The 25,926-nt window shown below is 35.0% G+C and overlaps 1 protein-coding gene across 1 annotated transcript in view; it reads right to left on the bottom strand.

Annotated features, from left to right (window-relative positions):
- The window catches only part of CNTN1 (contactin 1), a 168,253-nt gene that overhangs the window by 55,426 nt on the left and 86,901 nt on the right, over positions 1-25,926 (bottom strand). The window contains exons 15-18 of the mRNA XM_047066344.1: positions 22,928-23,077; positions 12,650-12,720; positions 7,259-7,493; positions 4,412-4,515 (exon numbers count right to left, since the gene is read on the bottom strand). Coding sequence (XP_046922300.1) covers positions 4,412-4,515; positions 7,259-7,493; positions 12,650-12,720; positions 22,928-23,077 — 560 coding nt within the window. The remainder of the gene's footprint in view (positions 1-4,411; positions 4,516-7,258; positions 7,494-12,649; positions 12,721-22,927; positions 23,078-25,926) is intronic.

Raw genomic sequence — 25,926 nt, 5'->3', positions numbered from 1 at the left:
GCTACACTTACAATACTTTTGTACAATGACAATATAGTTATATTCCTTCTCAGAAAAATTTAAGAAATTTGCAGGGAAAATGGCTTTTCTAAAACCTCATTTTCTCCAAAGGGGTTTAGAAAAAAGGAATGGATGTTACAATTATGGAAGTGCCTGAAGATATTTAGCACTTTTGAAAATTGGGTTTGCTCCATTTTATTATTTTCAACTTCAGTAAAGTTTTTCTTAAGTTTATTTAGGTATTTTGACTGAGAGAAAGAGAGAGAGAGAGACAGAGAGAGAGAGAGAGAGAGAGAGAGACAGAGAGAGACAGAGAGAGACAGAGAGAGAACATGGAAGAGGAAGAAAGAGAGAGACAGAGGGAGAGAGAGAATCCCAAACAGGCTCGTGGATGTAGGGCTTGATCTCCCGAACCAGGAGATCATGACCTGAGCTGAAATCAAGAGTTGGAGTCAGATCCTTAACTGACTGAGCCACTCAGGCAGGCGCCCCTTCAGTAACCTTTTGGATCAGATTTCTAAGTTCTGCCCTTTCAGTTCTGAATTTGCTGGAAAAAAAAAATCATAATCATGTGACAAGTGAAGATTCTTTTGTAAAAGATTTAATACAGTATTTAGGAGAAACGGTTAATATGGTCATTTAAGTGAAAAACCGAGACTCTGACACAAAAAAAGCTCAATCTCTAAAAATATACAATAACTATATTATCCAAATGTTAGACTCCTTTGATTACTAGAATATTCTATGGGAAAGGAATAGCAAAAATATAAATCATTCCAATCCATATTCTTACACCTTTTGGGAGCTATTCAAAATTATTTTATTCCAGCCACTGGTGCAGGGACCAACCAATTCTATGGAGGCTTCACTTAGGTACTTCCCCTAAGCATGACCAGTAAGCATTTCACCCATGCTAGTGCTGCTGGCCTCGCACTCCCAGTCCCAGGATGTCTTTGATGCTGCGATGTGAAACTTGTCCCACAGTCCACGGAAGTGGGAGAGGAGGTGATGCTGATGGGGCCACCCTTAACCAGTGGGGGGCAGCAGTGGATGAATGCTCCCCCTTTTATCCCAGGTAGGGCAATTCTAAGCCACATTCTAAAGGTCCTCAGAGATCCCAAGAGATGGAGCACCAGTTGCCAACAGGGTTTGCCAAAAAGATACGCATCTTTCTATCCAAGCTTCCCCTTTTCCTCTTCACTCTGTTTTTCCTCATTTTTTGCTCTCCAGGATCATATTAAAACAAATGGATCAACAACAGCAACAACAAAAACACTACCTTCTCCCACACCTGTGTGTCAGACTTTGCTTTGGGGAGATCAAGATCCAAAATAAGAAAATGAAGTACTTCCTAAATATTAGTACTTCCTAAATGTGCTCACTATAATCAATTAACCTTTAAAAAACTGAGATTACTCAGGGTTGATAATCTTTTAAGATAATTGTGAAACTGATTATTTGCATTAATCTCTAATTCACTTGTTAAGAGATTTTGCATTCATTATTCCTGATAGCATATTATGCTTGTTTACATTAAGTTAAGTGGGTGTTGTACCTGCTGGGTGAACAAACTGTCTTTTGGGGATTCTGGGCAGGAGCTCAAAGCTCTAATACACCTTTCCTACACTGCAGAAAAACTTGTACCATTAAGGTTAGGAGTGGGGAGCTCTTTAACTAGGCAAGAGGAAAAAATAAGTAGAACTTAAACACTCTACTGAGATAGATTTTAAAACCACAAGGGAAGAGATTATTTTTAAACTCAACTGCTCACAGTTCTCACTTGAAATATCAGGAAATTAACCTTGAGAAGGGGTTAATCACACAGGACTCGGGCTTTTCCAGTTTTTATTTTATTTTCTTAATGTGTTACTTTTTTTTTCTCTGTTTCTGTATAACTTTGTCCCTGAGTACATTTTTATAGGAAGTGCACTGGGGTATTAGTTTTCTCAATCATCTATCTTGTTAAACCATTGGCTTCTCCCATAATATTTTAGAATAGAAACAATAACCACATTATAGTCAGTCAACCTCCCCCCCACCCCCTATACAGGGGCATTTTCTTACAGGAGAATAAATGTTACAGACATTCTCTTTTAAGCTTTCATGCTTATCTCTTTGATATTCAAGGTTCTGTGTCAACAACTCAAAAAGGTTTTAAGAAAGAACAACTGGAAACAATAATTTTGCGATTTATGTCCAATATTTTAAATTTATTTGGAGACGTAAGACCTAGGTTCAAATCTGGTTATGCTAATTATTACGCAGACAAATATTTCTAAACTCCAGTGCTGTTGAGCATCATAAAGGCTCAACAAATGTTATCATTCTTATCAATATTATCAGTATCATTTTCATCACTGTCATTATCATCACTATCACTGTCTTCAAATGTCCAATGACATAGAACAGGAAAGGCATTAAATGTTTTGATTTCATTCCACACAACAGTTCTATGAGGCATGATTACTCTCTCACCTTTCCAGGTAAGAGAACCAAGGTTCAGAAATTTCAGGTAAATTTTGTATCAAATTCCTCAGTGACAGAGTTGAGATATCAATGCACATCTGCTCAGCAAAAGAGCTCACTGTTTTCTACTTAATATGGAATTACAGAAAATCAGATATCTGTGAAACCAAATTCCTCAATGGTATACATTTTCCTTGAAATTATCATTTGAGAAAATATTATCTGATAACTATTATTTTTAATGGACTATTTCATTGAAAATCCTTAACTGATGTTTACTTCCAATCAAAAAAGCTTACATTCTGGTTATTGCCTAAATTCATTGGTGCCAATGCTAGGTCAATGTTTTAAACAAAGTAAAATATAAATTTAGCATTTTGATTCAATGAGTGAGTTATATTTTAAATAACCTTTTTTCTCTTTTTTTATTATTTAAAAATGAATAATATGAAAGAAGAAAAAAATCCTATGGTCCAAGATGACTTTCAAGCTCCAAATACTGATGTCTTCTCCCAAGAAACCTTGGACTTGTTTATTATAGGGGTTTGTAATGCCTAGTGAATTTCTTTATTTTTCCCATTCCTTTCCTACTAGCTTTAAATGTAAAGGTCAATTTAATAAGTTATGAATACTGTCTTTCCAGTTCATTCCTACCATTCCACTCTTTTCATAATAGCTTCAGCTGAACCCTTGCAAAGATTATCTGAAGACACTTTGACATGTACCCAAATCATAACCTATGTTACTGAAGAAAAAAAGCTTCCTGATATTTACATGTTTAAAACTTAAAATCTTGGGTTGGTTTTGTGGTCACATCTCAGAAACATGGCTTTGAGAAGTCCAGATTGTAACATATGATTTGATAATACTGTAGCTCTATTCAGCCTGAATACCTGTTTAGTGCCTACCCTGTGCCCAGCACTTGTTCTTGGTGCTGAGAGAAAAAGAGACAAAATCTTGCCCTCAAAGAGCTAATATTCCAACAGATGAAGAAGGAAGGTGCACAAGAACTGAGAGGGCAAGCTGGCTGTGTGCGCAGTTCAGCGCCCATGGTTTCAGAAGGGCATTCACTTCTAAAACAGAAAGGAGTCTGTGGTTTGGCATAAAGCCTTGAACTTTGAATCATCAAAGCTGAATTTTAGATACTGCTTTGACACTTAATTTGTGCTGAGGCAAGTTGTTGAATCTCTGGCATCCATTTGCTCATCTGCAAAGATCAGATGTTGCCAATTCCTCCTAATTTTCACTCTATGTGCTTAATTAAACATATGAGATGATATCACATTTCCTGCACAATCAAATCTTAATTTTGCTAGTATTGTATTAAAGGCCCCGACTATCATTCTAGCTTCAATTTTCCAGGTCTTCTTCCCTTCAACTAAGACAAACTCTCCCCTTTGTATCTGGTGAATTCCTACTGGTATTTTAAGACTCAACTCAAGGAAAATTTCCTTTGGGACATTTCGAATGTTGCCAATTTTCTACCTTCATAAATAACATTATGAGACACATATCTGGTATATTTTTAGTTATTTCTTTTATAGGGACCATTAGAAGTGGAACTACTGAGACAAATAGAATAAACATTTTAAGGATGCTTTTATAAATTATCAAAATGGTTTCCAAAAAATTTTTAAATTTGGCAACAGTTTATGAGAATGTCTCAAGAGATCTCATTTAACTATGGGTGTTATTACCTTAGTGTTTATTTCAGTCAACTGTTTGTCAACACACAGGACTCTGTATCTCTCCTAGATAGTTAGGAATCTCCGCCTTACTCTTAACAACCAGCTTATGAATGCCCAACATATTAGACACAGAGATTATAGTGTTAGTTGCCACATAAATCAATGGCCACAGAACATTCAAAGGGACAACATATTTGAAAACTTACGATAATAAACTTTTGAATAAATGTATATAGTTTAATAAAAATTGAACTCACCTGATAGCTTTCCACAATTTTTTCTACAACATGATCCCAATGAACAGATATCTCAGAAGATGATAAGACTTTTACACCTACTTCTGTTGGGGCTTCACTGGGAGCTGAAATTTGATGAGAACATTACATTCTTATATAAGGTGCTTATATTCATATAGCACCATTTGCTGTATGAATGGATTAAAATTACATTTTAATATTTTTTCAAGTTTTCGTATTTCTAAAATAAAACAAGACCAGTAATTTTATTATCTTTTTCTCTGTTTTTACTAATATTATTTTATTTCATGGTCAGCAATGATATATGATGACACACAGTCATCTACATGAATGTTAATATATTCACACACATGTACATACACATGCACACACACACTTTTACAAAATATAAACTCTTTCACGGATTTCTCCAATATCTGTGAGCAAGAACTGTACTAATTATTTTTTTGTATTTCTCTGTACTAATCTGCTTTAAGAAAGCCTGTGGATGCACATTCAATTCATTATATTTATATAACTCTATATTATCAAAAATAGGAAATTTGGTATTTATTAAAATTGTTCATTACATTTAATTTTCATTTTTCTCACTCACACTTTGTATTTACATAAGGTACAGATACACAGGAATACTTCTCTCCTTTTCTTTTATGTTTAAGCTAAGTTTTTTTTTTTTTTTTTTAGATCCTTTGAAACAAGTTGTGACATCCACTGCTTCTTGTGCTCAGGAAAGCTTTTATAAGTCTAATCTTCCAACTGGGCATCAAGTCAAGTATGTATCAAAAAGGTCTCTGTTCAGTGAAAAATAAAAAGTAATTTACATCCCTTATGAAAATTACACAAAGAAACTAAGGAAATCTTTAAGCAAGAATGGTCAATTTTTATTGTCATTTATTAACAAACCATAATCCTCTTTTGTGTAAAAAATGTCCTGCACATGGACATTGTTGCCTTTCTAAATCAAGGTTAATGTGTAGCACTATGATTGATTTCCTAGCAGGAGAAGAAGAGAGGAACGCTTATACAAGCTTCGGCACATGCAGGTTTTATGAGACTTATGAAACATTTAGGAAAGAAATATAATTAAATGCAGATGGTCATGACTACAGAGATGACAAGCATGGCCCTTTGCCTGATTACTTTAGCATCAAATAAGGCACTAAAAAGTTGATATTGGGTGAGAAGATAACTTGTAAAGTGCTTTTTACTTTCATTTCTTCTGTGGGGGATACTCAGATTGTTCAAACTGGTAACACTGAGCCAAGTTACCATCTTTCTATTGAATCAGAATAAGTATAGAGAATGTAAGAATTATTACTCAGGTCTGAAAGCCCTGACTTGATTATAAACTTAAATAATTTCCATGTTTATTCTCTCCATGTATTTAGTTAACTTAAAAAAAAGCATGTGTGTGTGTGTGTGTGTGTGTGTGTGTGCGTGCACCTACATGTATATATAACCATATATATAAGATTGCCTTTCATGTTTGTGTTGTAAGTAAAGATCATGGAATGATGGGAATACACGTTAAATTTTTAACAAGTAGGGAAGCTAGTAACTGTATGGCTGAAGAGCGTTATGTGAGTTCTGATAGCTAAATGTGTATTTTGAAGTAGAAGCTAACACAAATTTGGCAAATGAATAGAGTGTTTTTCCTCTAAGAGATCAGAGGAGTATTTCCTGTTTTATTTCCTTTTGTGCTTCTCACACGTATGTGAAGAGAACTTGGCCAAGGACAAATGTGTCAGGTCAGAAGGCAATGGAATCTCCATTTGCTTTTCTAGCCATTAATTGTTTACATAGTGCTCATGAGTACAGAGGTATAATAAGGAGGTCTTATGTTTCTTTAATAGGAAAACAATAAAAAGCATAGTAGCTTAAATAGGAAATCACAGAAATCAATGTTATTATGTTTAATCCAAAACGATGTATTATTTATCAAAGACATATAAAGTCTTTTTTTTTTTTTTTTTAATTTTTTTTTTTTTTGTTTTCAACGTTTATTTATTTTTGGGACAGAGAGAGACAGAGCATGAACGGGCGAGGGGCAGAGAGAGAGGGAGACACAGAATCGGAAACAGGCTCCAGGCTCTGAGCCATCAGCCCAGAGCCTGACGCGGGGCTCGAACTCATGGACCGCGAGATCGTGACCTGGCTGAAGTCGGACGCTTAACCGACTGCACCACCCAGGCGCCCCATATAAAGTCTTTTAAAAGCATTCTCAGTTCAGATAAAGTTTCTAGAAAAACAAAGAGAGCCAGTATCTATATATTTTTCCCCTTAACTAGTTCTCCAGACAAATTTTTCCTTTCCCAATAAAAAAATTCAACTTTCTGACTCCTTCTTCATAGAATTATGCCTAGATTCCCTTTAATAAAATTTCAGCACTCTATTGAAATGGCAAAGAAGTTACATAAAGGATATAATTATACAATTTGGGGGTTAAAAGGGGAAACTTTACCCCCAGAAAAGTATATGTTAAGGAATTTGTAAGTAGTAAGCATTGTGAATGCACAGACATACTAAGGTACCAACCAAGTATGGAGAATTTCTCACTTCACAATTAGAATCAAGAAGCCAAAAACAGGGGTCCAAAGCCAATTATTTTAGCGGAGATTTCCTAATTATCGTGGACATGATCTAAAGGATGAAAAATATTTGGGAGGTACTCTTGTCTTTAAATGGTTGGAATGACATTTTAGTTTTGATCAAAGTAATACTCTTTTACTAAATGCCTAGTACTATGAACAGATCTTAGCAAGTAAGGCCTGAAAGACAGCAAACAAAATACCTACCAGAGAGTTAGGTTTATCTTCCCTCATCATGTTAGTAAGGTCTTTTACCTACCGTCTTGTGCTGAATTAATGACTGCTGTGAGGCTGTAAGGTCCATCTCCTTTGTTGTTGAAGGCCTTAACTTTGACTTGAAATGCAGTGGAAGGGCGCATGGTCTCATCTTTATGGACATAGCGGCCAGTATCTGGATTAGTTACTGTAACTTTTTTCCATTCTTCCCCATCAAAAGGCTTAAATGCCACTATGTAACCAAAATTGTTGCCGTAGTGGTATTCTCTTGACAAAGGCTAAATAGAAATTGATATATTAAATAGGTTTAAGCAATATAATTAATAAGGAGGAAATCCAACGCAAGTAATAATAACAATACACATGGAAGCATGTTCTTTGTAAAAAATTACTTAAAAAAACATGTTCATAAGTTAGTGCTGCCTGAAAATGCCAGGGCAAAAACATGCCCAAACAAGTAATGACTTTACTTACTAAGTATTCTCTTCCTGGAATATCTCAGGGGGGCTCTCACTCTGGACCTTTTTACATTCAATTCTTTCTGCCTAGAATGCTCTCCCATACATCAGAAGCTTCCCTCCTTCACTTTCTTGAGGTAAAAATCACCTACTTGTGGTCTTTCCTGGCCACAAGATCTGCCATTTCAAGACTATTTCCATAACACCCCATAGACCCCACCTCCCTGCTTTATTTTCTTTTCTGTAACACTACCATGATCCACACTATATAATTTACTTATCTATCTACTTCATTATCTTTCTCAACTATTAGAATATAAGTTTCATGAGGGCAGAGTTTCTGTGAGTTTCATTTACTTTCATGCCTAGAACCTAAAACAAAGAGAGTTGTATATGACTCTAGAATATCTGTCCTGTAATCAAACAGTACACACTGGTCAGAGGAGAAAAGAGAGAAAAGGTAGGAAGAGATGATATTGCCTTCATCTGTAGGAGGCTGGCTGTGGGCCCCTGTCTGACACAGTATTGAAGAATGTGCTCTGTTTGGCATTATTTCCTGAGTTTCTTATCATTACACACGTCATCTGCCCAATAAGGAAGTTCATGTCAGCCTTAACAAGTCATTATTTATAAATAACGACAAAGCTAGTTCTAGTAAATACTCATTACTTAGTCGTTTTCAGTCAAAAAGAGAAATATGCAAATTGTGTCTTTAATTTTTCACCAGAAAAATCAAAGTTATCTTGAGGAAAAACCATGAAGTAAATATACCACAGTTTCTTGAATATACATATGTTAAACAGGATGGTATAGAAATGTACATCCTGAAAGCATAATCCCCAGGATGCACATATTGTGATTTTTTAAATTATTAGATAATAGAACCTAGTGTTTCACAGTAGTTTGAACTTTTCTTACTGATAGTTATCTACCTAGTTTTTGCAATTTAGAGTATACCAGAGTCAGCTAGAGAATTTTCAAATCCCAATGAAACTGGAGAAAAAAAAATTCCAGAAAAGAAAAAAAAAAAAACTCCTTGGGGAAAAAAATTAATAAGTCTCAGGCCATAGAGACTTGATTTAAAAATTTTAGAATAGGATTTCTAATTATGAATTTTTGACAAGCCCGCATCTTATCCTGAAACAGATACCATCCAATTTTTTTTTAAAACCAATTCATATATATGCATAGGGGCACTTGTACCCCAATGTTTATAGCAGCACTCTCAACAATAGCCAAATTATGGAAAGAGCCTAAATGTCCATCAACTGATGAATGGATAAAGAAATTGTGGTTTATACACACAATGGAGTACTACGTGGCAATGAGAAAGAACGAAATATGGCCCTTTGCAGCAATGTGGATGGAACTGGAGAGTGTGATGCTAAGTGAAATAAGCCATACAGAGAAAGACAGATACCATATGGTTTCACTCTTATGTGGATCCTGAGAAACTTAACAGAAACCCATGGGGGAGGGGAAGGAAATAAAAAAAAGAGGTTAGAGTGAAAGAGAGCCAAAGCATAAGAGACTCTTAAAAAGTGAGAACAAACTAAGCGTTGATGGGGGGTGGGAGGGAGGGGAGGGTGGGTGATGGATATTGAGGAGGGCACCTTTTGGGATGAGCACTGGGTGTTGTATGGAAACTAATTCGACAAAGAACTTCATATATTGGGAAAAAATTTAAAAAATTCATATATAAAAGTTAGAATATTCTAATTTCCCTAATATCCACACTTATGCATGTTACATTGACTAAAACCTACAAATTAAATAACTTGATATTCAGCATTCAGTATTTCTAAATCTTACTTAAGAATGTAACCTAAATGCCAAGAATAAAATATGACACAGCACTGAATAAAGTCCATTTTTGCTAAATATCCACTTACTTAAATTGATTTGATTTCTGCAAAAATTAAAACCTGATTTTTTTTTTTTGCACTCCTAAAAATCCCTTGGAGCTAGGTTGTGCTTTTTGACTATCTGCAATGATTGAACACTAAAGATATTTAATGGGTACACATGGACCTATATAAACATGTTACCTAGATAAACAGATGTCTAATGCAGACAAGTTTATACTATTGCAGCCCTCTCCTCCACCAATATCTGTCTCACTTCAAAAATCCAGATGAGAGGCATTGTTTCTCAGACATTATGGTTTCTGAGATAGACTTCCCTTTGGGTCATAAAAGATTAGCAAAACGTTTTGGGTGCCTCAATAACAAGTCCCTTGGGTGACTCCTGAGACAACATATTGTAATACATTACACTAGTGGTCAAAATAAGTCTCAGGTAAGAAAGCAAACTTCATTTTGAAAACAGGTGCTGATATAAAAGTTTTTAAATCTTTGGGGTTTTGAATGCCCAGAGAAGTGTTATAAATTAAAATTGGGTTACTACACCACAGCGAGCTCAAAATCTATCTAGAATCAGATAGCAAGATGTTTGTTTAATCTTTTAGGCCAGTGGATCAATTTTTGCACAGGAACTATACACTCAGCCATAGGTAAAATCTGACTTGCATTTGAGGAAAAAAATAATTTTAGTAATTTATTCTTGCTTGTGCTTTGAGCATTGATTTTTTTTCTTCTTCCTTTTTTTTTTTCAAGTAAAGTAACATTTTGGATAGGGGATCGTGACATGAACAATTTTCATGAAAAGAAGTCATTGTGAGTTTGTCAGATACTTCAGAAATAGATGTTCAAGTTGGATAAAGCTTGAAGATAAAATTTGTTTTTCAAAAATGCAATTACAAATGTCATGGAAACATGTTGAACTGAAAGTTAATATTGCCATATTCTATGCAAACAACATAATAAAATATCAAGGAGTCTTGAAGAAAGAAAATTGCATGCAAAATAATATTAAGTTTAAAAATGCTTAGAAAACAGCTTTCTGTTTTTATTTTACAAATTTTATGACATCATATGTAGAAGATTAGAAAGACCACCCCAAAATGTCAATGTGAGTTATTTCTGACTTGTGTGATCTTGAGTAATTTTTGTTTACATAATACTTCAGCATTGGAGCTGTCATTAATTTAAAAAAAATGTTGCTTTCTAGCTTAAAAAATTATTTTTACAAAACAAACAAAAGGAGAATACCCCTGCGGTAGAAATATTACCATAATAGTAGATATGGTCTTTGGACTAGCTGATACTACATTACTGATGTGTAAATAGAAAAGGACAAATATATCAGTTTAGTGTAGTGAACAAGAGCAGTACCAAAGAACATCCAGATTCCTTTTGGGTAAACGTTCCCCAGTTGAATACCCAATTATTCCAGTACCTTTCGTTAACAAGTTTTTCTTTTTATTGAAAAAGAAAATAAAGTTATTTTCTTTGTATCACTTTGGTGCCTTTGTTGCAAGTTAATTGATCATATGAGTGTGAGTCTATTTCTGGGCTCTCTACTCCATTGATATGTATCAGTCCTTATGGGAATATCACATTGTCTTAATTAATGCAGCTTTAGTAAATTTTGAATTCAGGTAGTGAAATCCTACACCTTTGTTTTTCTGTTTTTATTTTTCAGATTTACTTGATTCTTCTAATCCATGAACATGCTATTTATGTTCATTTATTTGGATTTTCCTTAGTTTCTCTCAGGAATATTTTGTAGTTCTTGGTAGAGAAGTCTTGTATGTTTCTGTTTAATTTATGTCTGTATTTTATGTTTTTCTAATTGTCATTATAAATGTATTTTTAAAGTTTTGTTAGCAGCAAACCAATAAAATATAAAAGAACATTTGACTTTAGAACATTGATTAGGTATCCTGCAATTCTATTAAATATGCCTATTAATTTTAAAAGTTGTTTATAGGTTTCCTAGAATTTTCTGCACATATACACTTCGTGCTCTTTTTTCTTTTCTTCTTCTTCTTCTTCTTCTTCTTCTTCTTCTTCTTCTTCCTTTTCTTTTTTTCTGCCCTATTTCACTGGTTGGGGACTATTATAACATCAAGAGGGGATATATTTGCTCTGTGTCCAAACTTAAAAGGAAAACACTTAGTCTCTCACCACTGAGCCCATTATATTAGCTACAAGATTTCTATAAATACTCTTTACCAGGTGTAGGAAATTCCCATCTATTTCTAGTTTACCTTGAATTTTTAAAAAATAAATGACTGTTTTAAGTTGCCAAGTGCTTTTTATGCATCTATTGAGAAGATCCTATGGTTTCATTCCTTTATTCTGCCAATATGATGAGATTTGTGAAACCAACTTTGCATTGCTGGGATAAACTCTACTTTGTCATAGTGTATCATTCTTTTAGTATTTTGCTGGGCTCAATTTGCCAACATTTTGTTAAGTTTTGCATCTATGGTTATAAAAGGTATTTCTTTGTTATGTTCTTTTAAAAATAAAATTCACATTTTATTTAAATTAAAATACATCGTGAACAATTTATTTCACCAAAAATAACAGCAATAACTTTTATATTGTTACTCTATAAACCACAAATTCCTATTTTTCTCCAGGTAATTCTTATAAATCAAGAAAGGTGGTAGATACGGTCATGCAAAGAAAACAAATAGATAGCTAGCATCCTTGGCCTCTGATTCTATCTTGACCATGAATAAAAGTGTTCAATGTACACTCACTAGATTTCTACCTTATGAGTTAACTCATAAGGCGTAAATCAACAAATGAATGTCGATAACAACCATATGCAGAACAACAGTGGATTGCTTTCCACTCAAAATTCAATTTTCTCTTTACATTCACTTAATGGAGACAAAATCTACATTGAAATCTCTGGTGAACTCAGTTTCTTCTACTTGTTGATAATTTCCCTAATTGCCAATTCAATTTTTTTATTATATTTAAACAAAAACAAAACAGAACAAAACAAAAACAGTTTACTCTGGGCATTGTCTTTTATTCCATTATTTCAGGAAACAAAATGGTTTTGAGATTCAGTGTAGGTAAAGGAGCCTATAATATATGCAACTTATTCATACTTACCACCCATGTTATGGTCAGCTCTCTGTTGCTTCCACCTCCACCTCCTACATCTGAAGGCGCCACATTAGGAGCTGAAACAAACAATAAAAAATGAGGTTATGCAATTTTTTTCTGGCACTCCAAGACCATAAATTTTTTCTTCACTAGGAAACACAAGCTGCACACATTACCCACTCAATTATAATGATAATGCCTCACAGTAGCTGCAATCTATCATATATTATATATATATAATTATATAAATATAAATATAAGTATAAATATAAATATAAGTATAAATATAAATATAAATATAAATATGTTTTCCTGCCAAGCTAAAAATTGATTCAGTGCCATAGGAAAGTATGGGTTTTCTTTAGCAGGGGGGAGCAAAGCAAATTTGCCCTCCCACACACATCTTTTTTTTTTTTCCTGTGTCCTTTCATTTAATATGATTTTGAAAGATTAGATCTATTTTGTTAGGAAAATATTCCACAGCTCTTACTTTTGAAACTTATGACCTTCTTATAATTTACTGTTGTGTTAGTTTTATGCTTCAATCTACAAATAATATTAAATAGCTCCTGTGTATTAACATTGGATAAAGTTTCTCCAAAACATCTGGCAATATTTGAAATCTAATATTTTTTTCTGGTACTCTCACTTCCAGTTCCTAAATACCTTCTAGAACCTTGCCCCATCAGGGACTCCGACTCTCCCACACTTCTGTCTTTTTAGATCTTCCTTCAGTTTCACTTGTTCTACTGGATTCTACCTTACAGTCTCTCCATCTTTAAAAATTATCTGTAATATTGCCTCCTTCTTACCCTCCACACCATTAAACACTTTGTCACAGAACTGCAAAGAAGAACTGATATATGGCTATGCTTTGTACTTCACTCTGTAATAGCTTTTTAATGACCCATAATCTGTTTTCCACTTCTTTATATTACTAAATTCACTCTCTCAAAAAAATCACAAATCACAAAATTGCTTCAAATTGCTAAGTCCAATGACCTCTTCTTTATTTTTCTCCATGTTATTCTCTCTCCCTATAAATCTTTCAGGGTAGTTGCTGTATCTCATCAGATTTGTATACTATTGGATTCTTATCTAACTGGAGTTGCACAGATATATAAAGCATAGTTTGTCTTGTACTGGAGGCACTTAGAGACCAGCTACATGGATGAAGTCCGTGTTTTTACACACAACTGTCGTGGCTCAGTCTGAGATATCATTCCCAGATCTGTTAAAATTTTAAAGAACAGATGAAGGGCACCTGTGTGGCTCAGTAGGTTAAGTGTCCAAGTTCAACTCAGGTCATGATCTTGAGGTTCATGGGTTAGAGCTCCAGTTCCAGCTCTGTGCTGACAGCTCAGAGCCTACAGCCTGGTTTGGAGTCTGTCTCTCTCTCTTTCTCTGCCCCTCCCTCTCTCTCTCTCTCTCTCTCTCTCTCTCTCAAAACTGAATAAACATTAAAAAACAAGAACAGATGAAAGATGAATTATCCCTGGATTCCCCACATCCTTCCCATGGAAATAGTCATACCTTCCTCAGAGTGCTCAAAGTAACATGTTCATTTACTAAGCTGCACATACCAACAAATAATTGTGACTCAAAGAAAAATAATTCGTAACTTCTCCTATGTTAGCCATGCAAATTCTTTGTTGAGATATGTACATTAATTGCACAGAAACAAAATGTATGGTTTTATGTCTATAAACCGTGTGATGATTTCCATTTCTGATTAGGAATGAATATGAATTTGAGAGATTTTATTTTACTATTCAACTGTCACCACATAAGTGTTAGAAATAAAAATTGAGTGCACAGAGGTGTTAAAAGATAATTGTAGTGCTTTAGATAAAATACATATTGAACCCTGGATATTAAAATAACTCTTGGAAACCTTTTAAACAACATAACTCATATTCTGAAGTTAAAATTCTACATGCTACAAGAAACAAGAAACAAAGAACATGCTGTCTTACAATCCATGAATAGATCAAATTTTGTGTGTTTAACTCTAAGTACAAGTATTGTGGTCACAGGCAAATAATTTCAAAAATAACTCTTAGAATAATTTATTGCACTGCAATTTGTTGAATCAAACATTGCCTTCATTAGATCAAGTATTATTTGCCAAAGCACTTCACTGTAATCCTTTTCTTTATAATCAAAATTAACCTCTTTATTTAGAGCTAAAAATGAAATATGTGTATTATGTTAGATTGAATTTTTCTCCATTTCATACTGTTTATTTCAAACTCCTTTAACATGCTTCAATAAATCAAGATTGACTTGCCCTTCAAAGATCACCCACTCAGCTTATGATGCTAAAATAAAGGGCAGGAATAAAGGTAACTGTACCTTCTAATAGAGTGTTTTATATCTTAGGTGAATTATTGACTTAATGTCCTCCATTTAGCTTTGAATGTGCAGCTGTAGCTTTAGCAACTAAGGGGCATTTTTTTTCACAGGTGGGATTGACATATACCCTACATAACTGACAAGAATCTGAGCACCTTGGGGCGCCTGCGTGGCTCAGTTGGTTAAGAGTCTAACTCTTGATTTCAGCTCAGGTCATGATCTCACGGTTCATGGGTTCAAGCCCCACATTGGGTTCTGCACTGACAGTGTGGAGCCTGCTTGAGATTTTCTCTCTTCCTCTCTCTTTGCCCCTGCCACTCCCCTGCTTGCACTCTCTCTTTCTCTCAAAATAAATAAACTTAAAAAAAAATCTGAGCACCTAGCTACTGTATATTTGCATTCAGCTTTTCAAGAACAGAAAACCTGGGCAAATCATGATTCCTTTCAGGGAAGTAAATAACTCTAACACAAGGCAGTTTATTCAGCGTTAGGCTCCAAAGCAATTTAACAGTGAACAAACTAAACTTTCTTTTAACAATAAATCATTTAAAAGATTTTAATGAAATATTTAGGAAAAAATAGAAAATTATTGAATTAATCACGAATAAACAATATTTATCATTTTACTGTGACATGTTAAAAATAGCTTTTAAATTTGTTCTTCTGCCTTGAGTTCAGTCTAACAGTGATTTCCTAATGATGTTTGTAAGAGTGCTTCTGTATTTCAGTCACAGAACTCAAAATTATTTAAAAAGAAACTCAAGCCAATGTCATAATTACTTGTTCAGTTTAGAAAAAAACTGATGCTGCCAATTTTACTTTTAGATTTGAAAGCTTAGGTAATTTCCTTAGAAGTACCAATTTGAGCTTTAGCGTTTTTTTGCTTTTGTTTTTTCTTTCTTTTCTTTTTTAACAGTGTACACACTGACTTATGACAAACCCTAAATTGTAACAACCATGAAGTATATGAAGACAGGCCCTTGATTCAAAATAAATTGTTGACTACTTAGTCCTTGTTAATTATTGCTTAATTTGTATAGCCACTTTTACAGAAATAAAGTTACCATGAATGTAGCTTTCAAATTTAATTTGCATCAAAATCTCATTGTGATTTAAAACAAAATCTTTAGGAAGAGATTCAAATGGTTATAACTGTAATGCTCTAGAACCTAGAAAAACCAAGGGATTAAAAGTACAATTAAAGTCTTGCATCTGCTTTTATTCTACTTTTAAATATATATTCTTTGTGATTAGCCATTAACAAAACCAAATGAACTGCATAATATTTGGATATTCAAATGAGAGTAGCTATTTGTAACTCTTAATGATCTGTTCCGCTGGTGGAACAGATTGCTAATATTGCTAATGCATCTGCCATGTTAAACTGATGCTCTTCCCGTAACAGGTAAAAACAATACAGGGTCTGAGATAATTCACAATAATATTAATGTCATAGGGTCTTCTAGAGCTGAAATTGGAGGTTTGTTTATGAATCTAGGCTTTGATCTCAAACAGGAAAAATTTAAATGGGTGGAACGGAGTAAATTTGTTAACTGCTCAAAAGCATGATAATCTAAAAATAAGTCATCTGAAGAAATGCTGTATGGGCAGAAAAGAATGCTACAAACTGAAATGATCATAAGGTACAGTGAAGTTATTATGAAGAACTCAAACCAACTATGCACTATTCATTTAAGTAAAAGGATGAAATCTAGTTTCTCTCAGGATATTAAAAACAAAAGTATTTAATGCATGTGTGACCTTTGTTTTCAAATAGAATAAAATATATTTGGTAATGGGTTCTTTTCAATCATAACGTGCAATTATCACTATGGCTTTATCACTGCTTCTCTTTTCATCCTCCTCTATTAACTGCCAATTTCTAGAACGACCATCTTACCCTTCTTGCTCCTCCTTTTCTCTTCCACAAATAATTTTGTAGTGCTAAAGATAGCAACATAAATAGAATCTGATTCCAGTACTGAAGATGCACTTTCTTTAATTTAGCAACAAGTGAATATGTACAACTAATTTTAATTTAATGTGTTAAGTATCCCTAACTTGTGAAAGTCTGCCGAATGAATGAAGCAGCTCAGCTTCATAAAAGACTCATCTAGAATTCAGAAGTGATTTTTACATACTGCACCTAACTGGATACTCAGATCAGCCCTTTGAAGTAAGCATACAGCGAAGTAACATTATCCCATTTTACAGGAAAGGCAAATGAATCCCAATGGAAGTTACTTAACTAGCCATGTCACAGTGCTTACATGGATAGTAGCTTTAATGCAGGCCTCCTCATTGCTTAAAAATCTATACTTTTTGCTACTTTAAAAAAAGATTTCTCTCTTTTATTACCAATGATAGCAAATAAATTTATCAGTAACTTGCTAGCTACAAAACATGCTCTTAGCACCATTTCTCTCCTTTATCAAACATAACTAAAATGATTAAAAATAAAACTAAATAAAAAGAGAATGGCTTCATTAGACACAGAATTAATGTTCTATATAAAGGATGAAAGTGCTGATTCTTGTATTTTTTTTCTCTTTTCCTTCTTAGGTTGATCTGGCATAAATAAATGCCAAAGCTGTCAAAACAAACCCAAATGCGCCATTTTAGGATATCAACTCACCAACTGCACCTGCAGATCCATTAGCTATGAGGGTATGTCTTAATGACACATTACTTTGAAGGATGCTTTTGTTATCTCTTTCTTACAGTCAAAATTAAATGGGCTACAATGAATTACAAACACATCTTCTAATTCTTCATTTGGGACCATCCATTTTATAATGCACTTGTCTGAATCCAAAGAATATACCCAACCATGCACTGCGATCTTAACATTAAGTAATTGGACAGATAAGGGCATGTGCTGCATTAGATAATGTTGTGTCTTTCAATCAGCATAATGAGGTGCAGGGGCAACCTTTCCATCAAATGGGAACCAGCCTTTATCCCACATAACATATGCTGGCATCTCTTAGGGAGTTGTTATAATGGTACATGGCAAGACAAACATCCCCTTGTTTTAAAAACTATTTTTATTTTTTTGTTAGAATGAAGAATGTGAATGTCCAATTTTATGCATATTAAATTTTTTAAAATGAAGAAGAAAAGAAAAACAATATTTAAAGATAAATTCTATTTAGTTTTATTATATTAAATGTATATTCTTGTATTTATGTTAAATATAAATATATATATATTCTCTAAAATGATTAGAAATTACATGAAGCTATGTGATTCTCTGTATGCTTATAAAAAATGGAAATACATTGTCAAATGAGGTGATCAATTACAGAGTAGACAATATTTTCTTATAAGCATATTATACTGTAAAATGAGAATAATAGCATAATAAATGAATATTAGGCAGCAAATATTATGCACTAGATAGTACTAACTTCTTTCATTATATGTTTTTAAATCATAAATCATAAAATCATAAAATCTCAAAAAATAAATAATTTCCATTTTGAGATGAGAAAACAGAGAGGTTATGTAATCTAAGGTTTGAAACAATGGCACCAAGATTCTACTGAAGGATTGGTGTCTCGGAGCTTCAATACTACACACTGCTTTCAGAAGAGTAGGAAGACAGTGAGGTTGAAAGGTCTTTAGAGTTTCATATAAATTGAGTATACCAAAATGATCCTGAGCTTCCAAATATGATATTAAATATAAATCACCAATTCAGATTCTAAAGTCAGACTGAGTCTCTGAGACACTTTTTGTTCGTATTCCTAAAAACATAATCATTTCTACTTTGAGATGACAAAAAAGATCTTACAATAATTCCTTCCAGATGATCAACCCATGTATACCAAAGCAATCACCTTCTGAAATTAAATAATTAAGATACTGTTTGTAACAGATTTCCTGAGGAGGAGAGGAGAAGGTCTGTATCTATCATCAATGCCAGAGAAAGCTCCTTCCTCCTCTAATGAACAATTCAGTATTTCAAAACATGTGTTCAGATTAAGTCTTAGTTCATACAATGTTAGTCAAGACATCATGGAAAGTTAGCCAAGCTCAAGAGATTTTTTTAAAGGACTATATTTAAATATAAGAATGTTATAATTTTTAATTTTTATTTATTTTTTATTTTTTTAATGTTTATTCATTTTTGAGAGACAGAGAATGAGTGGGGGAGGGGCAGAGAGAGACAGAGGGAGACACAGAATCTGAAGCAGGCTCCAGACTCTGAGCTGTCAGCACAGAGCCTGGCACAGGGCTTGAACCCACGAACAATGAGATCATGAGCTGAGCCAAAGTCCACTTAACTGACTGAGCCACCCAGATGCCCCAAGAATGTTATAATTTTTTAACTGAAAAAAGTTTCCTTAGGCATAAACTTAATCATTTTATTTTATTTTTACAATTTTATTTTGAAAATGAATACTTGTTAAATCAAATCAAGTACAAGATCTCTCAGCATGAAATTATGTGGTTTAAAACCACTGGTCAGATCATGCCCATGTTCCTTTTTATTTTTGTCTTTCAAGAAAGTCCATCATACAGAAGTTTATATTAAAAACACAAGTGGCTCTAGGGACTAATAATAAAAACCAAACACAAGGATCCTGGCTATATGGTATCTGTAATCTACAAAGCTTCAACTTATATTACCTCTCTATCCTAATGAGATGCTTGCCAGGTAGAGCAAAAGAAACAGTTGTGTTCATTTCGCAGGTGAATATACCAAAACACACAAACAAAAAATTAGCATTTTATCATATCTAGCTTTATAGTTAAGGATGAAATCTAAACTACTCCTAGAACACTAATAAAGTTTTATATAAATACATATTTGGGGTTTTTTTCATGTTTATTTACTTACTTTGAGAGAGAGATAGAGAGCATGCTGTGTGTGAGTGGGGGAAGGACAGAGAGACAGGGAGAAAGAGAATCCCAAGCAGGCTCCACACGGTCAGTGCAGAGCTCTACAAGGGACTCCATCTCACAAATCGTGATATCATGACCTGAGCTGAAATCAAGAGTCAGATGCTTAACCAACTGAGCTACACAGGCTCCCTGTGTACACACTTTTAGAGTCCTGCTTGAGAAAATGCCCTTAAGAGAGAAAGCTCAATGTATGAGAATAGGTGTCAAACAGATCTTGGATTTGAACTGAGTCTTGCAAGTAATTATATGAATTTCACATTATTTACTGTCTCTGAGTCTGTTACCCATTAATGAACACTGGATAGTAATACCTACCTTAAAATATTATCAAAAGAATTAACTGAAATATGTGTGAAAATACTCAGTGAAGATCAGTATTTCAATGTTTATTATCTTCCTTAATTACAGAATCATTATTTTTATCTGGTAAATAATGTAGTAAACTACATGAAACTTTCAGAGATTACTGATGGCAGTCCTGTGAATAACTGGCTTTAAAAACTAAGACATGAGAGTTCATAATTCTATTTAGAAGTTAGGCCAAGAAATTGAGGTAGCCAGCAATGTGGATTAGTGGTATTAAGATACCACAACAGATTTTAACAGCAGTCTATCATCCTTTTAAAATCTTTTCTCTCGCAGGCACCTGGGTGGCTCAGTGGGTTAAGCGTCTGACTGCAGCTCAGGTCATGATCTCACAGTTCAAGGGTTCAAGCCCCACATTGGGCTATGTGCTGGCAGTGCAGAGCCTGCTTGGGATTCTCTTTCCTTCTCTCTCTCTCTCTGCCCCTCCCCCACGTGCACTCTCTCAGAGTGAATAAACTTAAAATAAATAAATAAATAAAATCTCTTCTCCCAAATAAAGCACTGAACTTTGGCAAGGCATAGTAAAAATAAGCTCAGAGAGCCTACAAAACATTTTCTTTTTCTTTTTTTTTTAATATGAGATTTATTTTCAAATTGGTTTGCATACAACACCCTGTGCTCATTCCAACAGTGCCCTCCTCAATGCCCATCACCCACTTTCCCCTCCCTCCTACCCCCCCATCAACCCTCAGTTTATTCTCAGTTTTTAACAGTCTCTTATGGTTTGGCTTCCTCCCTCTCTAACTTTAACATTTTCATTTTCATACACAAGGAATAATAAAAAAAGAGCTATTATTATAATCAGAACAATATTTTTGCCTGGTAATTCAGGGAAAAGGAAAATAGAGCTGAGTACTTCTGAACCAAAGGCTATTTAAATGGAGTTGGTATTTCGCCTAAAAATGTGAACCTGAATTGGAACAACATCCATGGTTGAGCTAGGGTCAAAGAGCATATTTAGAGTGACACCTAATATTAAAAGAACACATTCTAGCTATTTCTCAGAGAAACTATGACTCTCTTCGTGGTTTAGATCTGGGAAGTTCTCATTCCATGGTCTCCACTCCCTGCTTATCCTACCCTCCCCCCCCGCCCCCGACCATGCCACATGGCCACACAGTTTTAAATGTTTTTGAGTGACATGCAGAATTGTGAACCTTCTAAATCTTAAAACTCGTTACTTATGAGCCTCCCTGGTTAAGATTCAAAATTTACATGAAAGTTTACATTCTATTTTTTAATGTTTATTTATTTACTTATTTTGAGAGAGAGAGCACAAGTTGGGGAGGTGCAGAGAGAAGGAGAGAGAGAATTGAGGATGATTAATTGGCTTTCACTCTAGTGTCTACATAGAAGGTAGAAGCATTTACTGAGGGAGAAGTGAGATTAAGTGCAGGTGAGGACTTAGTTCCATTTTCAAATGGGTTCTCCATTTATTTATGCAGAACTGGATTTCCATCTAGTATACTTTTCCTAAGTAAAAAAGTTTTTTAATATTTCTAATGCAGGTTGCTGGAGTCAAAGACCTTCAGCCTTTGTTTTGCTTTGTTTATAATGTGTATTTATTTTTGAGACAGAGAGACAGAGAGAGAGAGAGAGAGAGAGAGAGAGAGAAAGCGAGAGCGCGCAACCAGGGGCGGGGGGAGCAGAGAGAGAGGGAGACACAGAATCAGAAGCAGGTTCCACGCTCCGAGCTGTCAGTGCAGAGCCCAATGCGGGCTGAACCCACCAGCGGTAAGATCATGACCCGAGCTGAAGTCGGACACTCAACCGACTGAGACACCCAAGTGCCCCAAAGACCTTCCTTCAGCCTTTGTACATTAGGAAATTTCTTTCATTTCATATTTGTGATAATTTTTTGAAAATAAGTTCTAAATTATTTTTTGAGAAATTTAATTTTTAATCTTTAATTTTTTTAAGTTTATTTATTTCGAAAGACAGAAAGAGTGGAGGAGGGACAGAGAGAGAGAGGGAGAGAGAGAATCCTAAGCAGGCTCCATGCTATCAGCCGGAGCACCATGCAGGGCTCGAACTCACAAACCATGAGATCACAACCTGAGCTGCAACCAAGAGTCCGACGCTTAACTGACTGAGCCACCCAGGTGCCCCTTTAGTTTTTTTGTTTTTTTAATTTTTTTTAAGTTTATTTATTTTGAGAGAGAGAGAGTGTGTATGTGAGAGCATGAGAGTGGGAGAAGGGCAGAGAGAAAGGGAGAGAGAGAATCCCAAGCAGATTCAGCTCACAGCCCAATTCTGGGCTCGATCCCATGAACCATTAGATCATGACCTAAGTAAGCAGAAATCCAGAGTCAGATGCTTAACTGAGTGAGCTACCGAGGCACCCAAATATGAAAGTTTATATTATAAATACCAATTTCATTTTAGTCATCCCAAGTGGAATACACAGAGATTTCTATTTACTTCTTTCCTTACTTTCCTTATGTAAAAATATTCTTAAACATCATATGACCTTTTTCTTGATTTTTGACTGTCTTGTCACAGAATACACACACCTGTGTGAAATACATACACACATTTTTAGATGAATCACTTACCTCAGAGTATTATTTATTTCCAAATACGTTCAACTATATATAAAAGTGGCACCATATATATAAACCTTTCAAATTTTCAAAAGTTTCTTCAACATACCAGCACCATCTGTTTTAATTCTGTTTGATGGTATACTGGGCTCTCCTATACCCAACGTATTGGTTGCTACCACACGAAATTCATACTCCATCCATGGTATTAAATCCACCGCTCTTGCTGCCTCCATATTCCCTTCAATGATTGGGGGATCTAAACAAAATGAACATTAAAAAGAATATTAGTTGAACAGCATCATTTTTATAATCTCGCATTTTAATTTTACTATTTTGAGACAATGGCACATATTCCACTGAGTTGAAATAAAAATAAAAACTAGACATGACAGAATATTAAGTTCAAGGGAGTAAGCAGAGAGATCATTAATAAATAATAAACTACAAAAAGTGATATGAATGTGGATCATCTATTTCATAAGCCTAAGATCAGAGGGTTGAAATTCGGCACTCCTATCAAGCTCCCAGGTCATGCATTTACTGCTAATCCATGGACTCTACCTGGAATAGCAAGGAGCTGTATTCTAAAGGTAGAATCTAGAAAGATTTCCTGAGGGAAGAGCACAACTGGGACAGTTAAAAACTTTGGGGACATCCACTGACATTGTACATGGGCAGTGAACGATTTATTATTAGGGTACCTATATGTTTATACCCTTTTTTAGTTGGTTTTGTTGATTTTTACCCAAATCACTTGGGGCAATGATAACAAATGTTATAATAGTTTATTAAAAATTCATGCTCTTAGATAATGAAAAGATTATAAATTATGGATAAAATATGATCCAACATTGCTTATTTCATTGAGATATGATAAAACAAAGAATCAAGGCAGGACTACACAGTATTTTAAGCTCTCTTAAAATATTTCCACATGGGGGCGCCTGGGTGGCGCAGTCGGTTAAGCGTCCGACTTCAGCCAGGTCACGATCTCGCGGTCCGGGAGTTCGAGCCCCGCGTCAGGCTCTGGGCTGATGGCTCGGAGCCTGGAGCCTGTTTCCGATTCTGTGTCTCCCTCTCTCTCTGCCCCTCCCCCGTTCATGCTCTGTCTCTCTCTGTCCCAAAATAAATAAAAAAACGTTGAAAAAAAATTAAAAAAAAAATATTTCCACATGTGTTTTTAATAACTAACATATACATACATATGCATATAAATACTTGTACATCACTTGTTTGGAAAATGTGTTGCTTTAGGCTTGTCTATGACTCATTATCTTACTATTTAGGGAATTTTTTATCTGGCAATGCAGACCATGAATCTATAGTTTTTCAAGATGTTGTTCTCATCTCTACAATAAATGCCAAGCATCCCAGTGTCCTGGTTTCTGCTTTTGGACAAATTCCTGTGTGGCTCAGACCATGCCATGCCTCATCCTGCCATAATTGTAACTGTCCTGGATGCTAATTTTTCCATCTCTTCTCTTATTTTGTGATGAACTTGTTCTATACATTTGATGTAATTTTTGACTTTCTGATTGAAAATTTGGCTTTGTCTTCTCCTGTTTTGATTCTGCCTCTTTATTTAATATTTCTTCCACCCTTCCTTCACAGCAAATCAGAATTTGCTTTACTTCATATACCCAAGGACTTCTTTTAGGTAGTTGGAGGAAGGAAGTGTAATTTTAGTTTGTATAGTGCTCTTCATAAAGAAAAGAAAAAAATATAGCTGGTTGTTATGACACTGGGTAGCCCACTTCCCCTCTAGAGACCTTCCAATAATTTTGAGCCTAGTATAAAAGAAAAAAATTTATAGTAGTGGGTTGAAATTATAGTACCAAAAAGTTCTATCTCTTCCCAAATTACAAGAACCTGTGAATGTAAGTCATCTGGAAAACCAGTCTTTGTGTGTCCTTTGAAGATTAAGACCAGAATTATGTTAAGGATCCTGGGATAAGATTAGCCTGGATTATCTAAGTGGGCCCTGAAACCAATAATAAGCATCCTTATAAGAGAAACACAGAAGAGAGACATATGTAGAAGAGGAGGCAATGTGACCACAGAGACAGAAGTTGAAGTGATGTGGCCACAAGCCAAGGAACATCTGGAGCCACTGGAACCTAGGAGAGGTAAGGAATACCTGTTCCCTAGAGCCCCTGGAGACGGTACAGCCTTGCAAACACCTTGATTTTGGACTCTGGCCTCCAGCACTGTGAGAGTCTAAATTTCTGTTGTTTTAAGCAACCAGTTTGTTACAACAGCCCTAGGGAACCAATACAGAGTTTTAAAGTCAGAAGCTGATGGGATTATTTATGAGTTTGTGATCTTATGAATTTGGGGCCTAAGTAAAAACACATGGTAGAAGGCTCAAGGAGGCAGTCCAATCTTTCCCCTCCCTGTGCTGCAAAATCCCGGCACCATTTAAATGTTTATTTTGAGAAACAGAAAGAGAAAGAGAGGGAGGGACAGTGAGAGAAGGAGAGAGAAAATCCCAAGCAGACTCTGGATCTCATGACTGTGAGATCATGACCTGAGCCAGTATCAAGAGTTGGATGCTTAATCAACTGAGCCACCCAGATGCCTTTAATCCCAGCATCATTTAAATGCCTGAAGAATGGGAATGTTGAAAGCCCTCCAAAGGGTCTCTGTTGACAAGGGTATGCTATTCTCATGATGGTCAAAGCTAACCAGGCTTTTTCAAGCAGCTGGGCAGCCAACAAGTACAGGCAAGAGTATGTTGAGTCAAAACAAGAAGAACCAGAAGGATGTGCAGTGGAAACTGTAGCTAATAGACTGATTTTGAGCATGTGTAATCATCCAGTATGAAAACACCCCTAAATAAATGGAAGGTCGAGTATATGTTCAAAGAGTAGAAAATCAGACTTGACCACAGAAAATATTTGGAGGAATGGTGAAAGGTAAAGAAGGAAAGGTCTAGTGGGGTCATTTTGTGGTAGGCTTTGGATTCCAGGTGAAGCTGTCAGTCCTCTGATTTAATGACCGAGATGAAGAAAGAAGGAATAAGCAAAATGCCTTGGAGTTACTACCATAAGATAAACACCAGTGAGAAACCATTGGCTCAGGGATGCAAACGACTTTCTCAGAACG

This window comes from Lynx rufus, unplaced genomic scaffold, assembly GCF_022079265.1.
Source record: "Lynx rufus isolate CCGP_SWC_20201006 ecotype Redwood Valley unplaced genomic scaffold, mLynRuf1.p SCAF_7, whole genome shotgun sequence".
NCBI classification, from domain to species: Eukaryota; Metazoa; Chordata; class Mammalia; order Carnivora; family Felidae; genus Lynx; species Lynx rufus.
Note: the sequence above shows the minus strand (reverse complement) of the source record. Positions and strands in the feature narration are given on the sequence as shown.